Source organism: Cetorhinus maximus, chromosome 25 (genome assembly GCF_964194155.1).
Source record: "Cetorhinus maximus chromosome 25, sCetMax3.hap1.1, whole genome shotgun sequence".
Classification (NCBI taxonomy): domain Eukaryota; kingdom Metazoa; phylum Chordata; class Chondrichthyes; order Lamniformes; family Cetorhinidae; genus Cetorhinus; species Cetorhinus maximus.
In genome coordinates, this window is record NC_135903.1 from 4939724 (window position 1) to 4949026 (window position 9303).

General features: G+C 39.3%; 1 protein-coding gene across 1 annotated transcript in view; it reads left to right on the forward strand.

Moving 5' to 3' along the window:
• med24 (mediator complex subunit 24) overlaps positions 1–8412 on the forward strand; it is a 70600-nt gene extending 62188 nt beyond the window's left edge. Inside the window, exons 25-26 of the mRNA XM_078529321.1 lie at positions 1109–1257; positions 5113–8412. Of these exons, the coding sequence (XP_078385447.1) occupies positions 1109–1257; positions 5113–5229 (266 nt within the window). The 3' untranslated portion in view covers positions 5230–8412. The remainder of the gene's footprint in view (positions 1–1108; positions 1258–5112) is intronic.
• Positions 8413–9303: the final 891 nt, after the last annotated feature.

A 9303-nucleotide genomic window follows, 5' to 3' on the forward strand; every position in this document is an offset into this window, starting at 1 on the left:
TCTGTAGGCTGCAAATTTGCTTCGAAAAAGGATTTAATTTGAGATTTTTTTGTAACGATTTATATTTATTGAAGAAAGAATGAACTTGCACCTTTCACCCCCACAAGAAATCACAAAGCACCATACAACCAATGAAGTATTTTTGCAGTGTTGTTATTGTTATCTAGGCAAGCTTTGCAATCAGTTTGTGCACAGCAAGACCCCACACACCACAATAAGATAAATAAGTAGCTTGGCAGTATTTGGCGATGTTGGTTGACAAGAAATTGTTGGTCAGAACAGTTGGGAAAAACTCCCAGCATCTTTTTCAAATAGTGCTATGGATCTTTATTTACCAATACAGAAATATAGATTAGTTCTTGGAATTTATTTAAGTGCCATCCCTGTGGTCCCTTAAGAATTGGGAAGGAGAGAAATCAGGCATGCTGTAATCACTGTCCAATAACCACTCCACGTTGTTGAGTGAAAACAGAGTTGAGCGTCGCTGTGATGCACCACATGGTTAAGTAGCTCACTACCATTCAGTGCTCAACTTATGCATAGAATGACCAAGTGAGTTCAATAGCATATTAGAGGGCAGTTGACATCGATGGAATACATCCCAATATGGGCCAGTGTCTTTAAATGTTGGGAGGAAAACTGGACAAAAATAAGCCAAAATGGATGTGTTTACACTATCTTCAAATAACCTTAATTCTGAAAACTAAAATTGAACAAATTCATTATTTATTTCTAATTTTTAGAAAGGAGAACTAGCTACTGTGGTTTTGTATTCCTTTTCCTAAAAAGATAAAACTCAAAGGTTAAACTCTTTTCAAGAATGCACTGTCATGTTTACATTGCTGTGATCATCCATGTCTAAAATCAGTGGAGCACAAGACATCAGGATATATAATCCCTCCTATCTTGCTTCAGTGGATTAAAGCCAGCAGCTTGTTAAAATTTCATCTCATGAATGCCTGTGGGAGGGTCTCCCAGCTTTAACTAATCTCCTTTTGAAAGTGGATAAAGTGAAAATAATAATGCAAGGATCGGACAGACGAATTTTTAGAACAATTTGGTCAACAAGAGTTAGGAGACCCATGAATTTTCTCAATCTCTTTTTCAGCAAACTTGTTCCTGTTGATCTCTTCGATCCTGAGTTCAAAGGTGGCTGGTCCACACACCCAGTTTGTTCAGTGGTTCATGGAAGAATGTGTGGAGTGTTTGGACCAGGGGAGTCGTGGTAGTGTTCTCCAATTCATGCCTTTTACCATGGTAAGTCAAGTCTAGAGATTGACTGATGACCAAAATAAGTAATGAAATTATTATGCTCTTTAAATTAAAATCTGTCTACAGTAAAATCTTCATTCCCTGCACATACCAGGTAATAGATGGTCCCAGTTAATTAAAAATGCCAATTAACGGAGAGTTCCATTTACCATTGGAATACAATGCAATACTTGTAGCATGGACTAAGATGCAGTACTCAGGAAGTAAAGAACAGTATTCTTTTTACTTTTAAATCTTCACATTAAAACACGAAGTATAAAATAATACGATATACAGGTACAGGTTTCGGATAACGTTGTAATTGCTTCTGGTTGGTAAAGTGACTATTTGTATTAGGGGATCATCAGAAGTTCTTGTTAGTAGACAATTCCAGTTGTAGAGTGCCAGATAACACAGAGCTTACTGTACAGTGTTTATAAAATAGTGGTACGCAATTTGTCCATTTTGCAATGCTCCTTCATTGTGGATCGACCCAAGTTTAAAGCACTTGGGCTGCTCAACTGGATTGTCAATGTACTGCATCAAAATTGGCCAGACATTCAACATGTTAAGTTATGGTCTTGGCCCATCTGCACATGTACTTCCTGAAACAGATCATTCAGAACAGCCAGAATCACTCAAAAATGGAGAGCGGATACAGTCAGTTGAGTACGTAGTTCCCTCCACACCCCTCCCTATCATATGAAAAGGTTGATGAAGACCTTTAGAAATAAATTAGTATGTGATCATTCTTTATACTTAATCGGAATGAAGGGTTCATTGCATAGTATATAGCCTAGCTTTTCACAACACTAGGATGCCTTTCACCCTCTTGAAAAAGCAGGAAATAGATTGTAGATAGCGCCATATGAGATGACCCCATTTTATCAGTGCCAAAAATCATGATTAGGCCTAAACTAGGCAAATAAGCTGACCCCGATTTTCTGCTAAGATATTCTATACCAGGAATAGGAGACAACCTCAATTTTTCACTTTTAGAAATGTGTGTTTTACACACCATATAAGAAGGCGCATCGGATGAAGCAGGCAATGTGGGACACATTGCCAAGATGATGTTCGGGAATTTAAGACACCTACACACAGCAGACTACATATGAAAAATGGCGAATAAAAATGAGTCCTCAGGCAAAAAGAATGGAGCACAAAGTTGGTTTCAAGCTAAAAGTCATAACATTTGCTGACTCGTCAAATAATTGCTGCAACAAGGGAATTCGGTGTTAGTGAAGAACTGGGGCGAGAATGGAAGAGGGATCCACCTTGAAGAAGATGCCCAAGACCAAATGCATAAAGAAAACAGGGACCAGCCACTGGCCTGATCTTGAGAAGCATGGAATGGGTCCTCGAAAATCGTCAGAATGGTTACATCGTCACCAGAAATGCAGTGCGTGTATACATACTTAAGTGGGCCAAATTAAACCCTGAGCCCAGCAAGGATTTCCGAGCAATAGCTAGTTGTAGTAGCCATTTTATGGAATGAAAATGTCTGGTGTTGCAGCAGAAGACCAAGATTGCTCAGAAGCTACCATTTTAGAGACTGCTACACAGAGACCAATTTTTTTTACACTTGGTGTATAAGTCAACTCCCATTTTTGGAAGGACTTTTTGAGGCTTCAAAGGTCCAATTATATACCATGATCTATGGTAGCTGTTACACAGAATGTTATTCCTTCGAAAATGTATTGTTGTACATGGGGAGAATTTTCTCCCATGTGCCTGTGATCGGCTGCGCGCTGCCATTTTACGTGAACGGGCCAATTAAGACCTGCCCAGCATGATGCGCACCCGGAAGCGCTGAGCGCACCTTGTGCAGGCCGAGTCGGGGCCAAAAGAGCACAGAAATCTCCCTGAGGCACAGAGCTGCCTCAGGGTGATTAGATTGATGGTCAAAAATTTTAATAAAGAAAAAAAAAGAAAATTTTTAAGACATGTCCCCTCATGTGACAGTGACACATGAGCTGGGACATGTCAATGAACTATAATAAAAATTTTTACTCAATTTATAAACACTTCATGAAACCTCATCCCATCCGTGGTTCATGATAAATGCGAAGGCCACCTGGGCTCCGTTAAGTGTTTTAATTAGTTTTTAAATGGCCTTAATAGGCCTTTGACAGTTCGGCGGGCGCGCAGCCAACTCCGGTGCACACCCGCCGAACTGAAAATCGGAACGATGCGCGGTGACGTCGGGACGCGCGCCCGACATCACCATGCGTCATTGTATGCGTCGGCAAATGGGACCTGCCCCTATTCTGGCCATGTATATTTGTGTAATTTGAGCCCTGCGATTAGACCGCTAATGGGAAAAATCAACTGATTGGGATCATTTAATGCTTCCTTTCTTGTTCATTGGGAGTGTATTTTTCATAGTGGTCCTCAGCTAGTTATAAATAGATAAACATACTGGCATTTGTGAAAGGACGGGTAATATTGTGGCAGCTGTTTTCTATAATGTTACTTCATCCTCTTCCTTCCCCTGCTAAAGACACTCACTCACTTCAGGGTACAGTTCTGTAGGTGTCAGGCTATCCCCAGTTCTTTGCCCATGTGGCCCTTCTTCCTGCAAGAGCATAAATATTGAACACCAGCCTGCAGTTTGACTGTGGATGGAACCACAGATGTGGATTTTCCATCTTTAACCTCATTGGGCTCCTGTCGAAAATGCAAAAACGGTGTCTCAGCTGGATGGATGGAAAATACTTGCCAAGATGGGAATCTGACAGTTTGTTGAGCTATAGGCATTGTTGCAAAATTCAGGAATGCCCATTATTGTCAGTGGAAGCTAATTTGCTTCAGCCCATTTTTAATGAGTTGTCGATTCAGGCTTTTCAAATTTGATTTATCGTTCAAAATTCCCATCGATTGATTTTTAATTCGTTTTTGTTTGGCTTTCTAAAATGTGTTATTAAAGTACTGTTTCTGTTATGTGCTGTTTAATCACTTTTTGTAATTAGAGCTCTGAATGGGATATTTCTGTCTTCTCCATCATAACCTTTAGTAAGGTGTCGGCCTTGGCTTAGTTCTAGCACTCTTCCCTCCAAATCAAGGTTCAAGCCCCATTCCAGAAAATTGAGCATATAATCCAACTTCAGTGCAGCATTGAGGGAGTGTTGTACTGTTGGAGGTGCCGTTTCTTGATTGAGATGGTAAACCAAAGCCCCGGCTGTCTTCTCAAGTGAATTTATAAAATTCTATGGTAAAAGAAAAACATGATTCCTCTTGGTGCCCTGACCAGCATTGACCTCTCAATCACCATGATCGGGTGTTTATCTATTTAATTGCTACTTGTAGGAGTTTACTGTGCACAAGTTGATTGGTGCATTTCCTACAGTACTACAATGATCGCACTTCAGAATTGGCTGTAAAGCATTTTGAGTTGGCTTGTGGTTGTGAAAGGTGTTTTATTAATTCAAGTTTGTTCTCCTTTAAGTTGGCCAATATTCATTGTGTGAAAATCTTGGACAATCTATTGTAATGAGAACTTAAAATAATTCTGTTAATTATTTTACTGTATATGTGCAATGTATAATTATATTGCAGCATGAACTAGTGAATGTTTATGCCATTCTTTAAAATTCAATTTCCTTCCAGACAGCCTCCAGCTACAACCTGAGCTTTAGATTTTCAAAAGCTGACAGACTGCAGTGTACGTTTTAGAAGCTTCTGTTTCCATACTGGAGCAAGCACTTTCTAAGACCATTAGTTAACCATATATAGTTGAAGTTTTATCAGGGGTAAAATGTGTCTGCAGATTTCAGAATGAGGTTTTGCCACTCAGTATTATTTTGCAATTTGAAGGTATTTTCAGCCTGACATCATTTTACGTCTTTTTTTCTGAAACAGGTTTCTGAACTGGTGAAACTGCCTGCCATGTCCAAACCGAAAACAGTGTTAGCGATAACTGATCTGGGCCTCCCGCTGGGGCGCAGGGTGGCAGCAAAGGCCATTGCTGCTCTTTGAAGAAGACCAGGCACATCTCTTCAGGCCTAACTAGGAACAAAGAAATAAATATTCACTGATAAACGTGAGCTCTCCACGTGCACCTGATGCTGTTGAGATATGTCTATGTACTTTATGGTTAATGACTGTCGACATCACCTCGCACATTCACATCATTCACATACTGTTAATGAACTAATTTGCACGTCAAAGCAGTAGGCTGGAAGCAGGACAGACTGTGTCAGAAATCCAATGTTATATTTCGCATTGAATTGTGTGTCGCTGCAGTTATTCATTATACATTTTGGGGATAATCCTGCACATCCCGCAGGGAGCACACTGACCGAGAATGCAGATTGTGGAATCGGGACTACAGTACGGCAGCCAACCTGCAGCGTCTCCAAACTCAGCTTCCCTGCTGAGACCATATGGTTGTGTCTTTTGTTTGCATTAATTTATTGAGTCTCTTGGAGTCTTACATATTTGAGATATGTTACACTGAGTTGTTGAGACAAAATCATTTAAAATGTTCAGAATACAGTTGGTTACTGTAATGGGAAAGCTAGCGATGAGCTTTGGTGAGTCAAATAGCCCTTTCTTATTATCCACTTTGCTTGCATTCTATGTTTAGCACAGGATCATAAGCCAGGGTCACTACTTGAACATCACCAGTGGAGATCTTTGGTATTCAAATGTTGTACCTTTTCTGTATATATGCTTTATCCTTGTTTTTTGTCAAGTTGCTTTCATGTCCTATTTACCTCTATCAACCCTGTTCTGTGCGTGCTGCAGTCACATGCTTCATTTTATGTGTGTTTAAAATGTTCATCAAATCATTAAAACCTTACTGAGAGATTGGTATTTTCCTAAGACAACTGAGAAAACCTGTTAGTTTACTGTGATTGTTGTAGTTAGGAGATTGTTGGTTCTCAAGTTCAGTGAAGCCAATGAAGCAAATTGATTTTTGATCTAGGCATATTGTATCTGAGGTGAAAATTTAACTTTACCATCAATGCAGTTTGCCACTCCACTCGTTCTCGAGAAAATTGACACCCTCTCAGGTCTGATCATATTCTTTTCTGGTGAACATGGGGTGTTAAGCCATTGCTTCATGTCTAAGATTTCCTAGTCAGTTCCAGGAGTTTGCAGGATATCTTGTAGGCCTTCCAGTGATCAGCTTAATTGGGATCATTAGAGGCCTGAAAAGTAGTCATGGGTGTGCAGTAAGATATAAAAGAGAGGATAAATGTAACTCAAAAAGAGAAAGAAATTCAACTGTTTTCCACCTACTCAGCATGCCAATGTGATTATATATATTTTAAAACATTGTATATGAAGCCAGTTACACTCTACTCGGTTGGACGATGGGAGTTACATGGGCACAACATTTCAATAAGTCTTTGTCTTCTGTGCAGCAGCATCGAAATTGAAGAATTTCCCTTTAGAATCTACAATTCATTTGACTTCTGAACCCAATTCTGTTTATGAAGTTTTCTTTCAAGCAGTGATGAAGAGAAGATGTTTGGATGGGATTGTAGATCCATGCCAAGCACAAACTAACGGGATGAAAGTTTCCTTTCAGTGTCTGGTGTTGGAATGCTTGTTGAGCCTATGCAGTTGTGAACCAGCTCCATGTGAACAAGCATTAAACTCAACTCCTAAAATTGATACTAGTCCAAATTGGGAAAACTGCATGTGATATTGACAGATTGCATGTAAATTGTTAATTTTTGAAAGGAAAGTTACTTTGCTACTTGCAGCATTTGGTGAAACAGTACATATCTCCTTTCAAAGTAAGCTGCACTTCTGTCTGAGATGTATGTATACCTTCAGACAAACAACTAGTGATCTGAAAATTGCTAAAACTTGTCATAGCAAGGCTCTTCATGGTAGTTGCCAGCAGTTTGATCAAGTGCATTCAGATAATCCAGTGGAGTACTGGAGATTAAGCAAATGCTGTTTTTCGGCAGATGTTCATCAACCTCAGCTTGCAGTGACCCAGCACTGTTTGCTAAACTTCTGTTGACTTCTAGTTGGTTACCGAGCGATCTTGTTTATTGCATCATTTCTGCAGAATCCACATTAACTAGCTGCAATACAGAATATAAAAGTCAGGAAAGGCCACCTAGAAGAAGGAATTTGCAGGCCATTTCAAGCTACGTGAATGCCAACATTACTCAAAAGCTGTGTCTTTTAAGCAGATGTCATCAAAAGGCTAAAGCATTGCCTTCAATGCCAGTATAACTGAAGGAACACATCGTAAAGAGAGATGTTTTAGCTGTCCCATTGAAAATGATTCAACTCTAATAGATTATCAAAGGTTTTCACCGAGTTTGTGCCAACCACATTTTGTGTTATCCCTTGAACAAGGTTATCTGGTTTAATTTTACTTTTGTCATGTTCAAGTTGAGCTATTTTATATTGGCTTTTAACACTGCGCAACTGCATTAATCTAATTTGACCAGATTTTAAAATACCCTGCTTTTAGCACATGAATTTTTGAATTGAAATTAATATTTCAAAAATCTGCGATGACACCCTATCCTCCAAGCCCCTCTCATTACCTAGTCGCTGCTGACTTAGCTGCTCACAGTTAGTGTGGTCTTGGTGATGGCATGACAATTGTTCTCTCATGCCTTTTACGATGTAGTTCGTTTCAGTTCTCCTGGATAGAGGGGGGGAAAAAATGTGATGGTCCCCAGTCTAGCCAGTGGCATGTATGTGTAGCAATTGAGTACTGAACACAGTTGTGTTCTTCAAGCCTGAATAACACTGCCCTCAATGTCCAAGGTGGAGAAGACACCTGGGCTGGTTACCAGAAAGCTATTCGTTGTTGTGCAGTTATCACTTTCTGGACAGGAGGGACAAAAGGAGCAGCTTGGAGACTGGCAGTGAAGGCTGGAAATATAAAATGCCGATCACTCCTTGTTTTCTATGCAATACCCCTGTGTTTTTCACCAAAAAAAAAACAGTAAAAACTACAGATCGGTTTTTTTTCTGGCAAATTTTGTGGCACATCAGTTGCAAGATTGAGTTGTGCATTAATAACATGGCCATAGTAATAGCTACATACTGTGTGTTGGAAAATCTGTAAAGGTTTAGTAAATATTATTTTAAAATGCCATTTTGTAATTAAATGGGCAAGTACTTTGTCCTATTTAGCTGTTAGGTTGCTTAACGAAATAAAAATATTTCTTACATTTACTTTTGAAGCTGTTTTATTGCTTTCTACCAATATTATACATCAGTTTGATTAATAAATAAAGACGTGAAGACTTACCTAATTGAGCTCTCTACAGTACCGCATTCAGTTCTGCCTTGCCTAAGCTGTAATGTCCCTGATTGTACTTCACTGAATATTTCCACTTCAATGCATTGGCATCATTAATTTCAGTAGCAACTATAATGCAGATTTATATATAGACTACGCAAAGGTGGATTATGGTCATTGGTTAACCATGTGAAACCACATCTGCAGTAGTAATAGTGGGCTAGAGGAGTTAGAACTTGAAAAGTACTTAAGGGCACTATTATACTACAGGGATTGCTGTATGCTATGCAGTGGCCAGGCAAAACTCAGATGGCAGGACAACAGCTTACAATGTAATTGATGAAATGAGCATTTTTTAAAGCAATTTATACACATGCACACTGATTTCAACTACGGGATAAGTTTGCTGTTGATTTAAAACATTCTACCTGGTATTCCAATGCTGCCGTACTATTTTTGTCACCAGGGACCCTCAACAAACAACGCAGGTAGCAGAAAGACATGATTACAAAACTTATTTTCTATTTGGGTGGTAGCTGAATGATCCACTGTTCCTGGTGTGAAACTCAAAAGTCCTTGGGTCTATCCCTCTTCCTCCTAGATGATGAGATTTCCTATTTTGTGGCTGGAGGTTGAACAAAGATTGAGAAAATTGTGTCTTGCATTTACTCCATTAGCGTTATGGTCATTTTAAACTTGGCTGTGTATCCTAACTATGAAGGAAAGAAGATTAGTTCCTAGAAGTTGGAATTTACCATAGACAGTACAGGTGAAGAACACTCAATCAGCTAAGGTAAAGAAATTAAAGAAGATAATATGAGAGA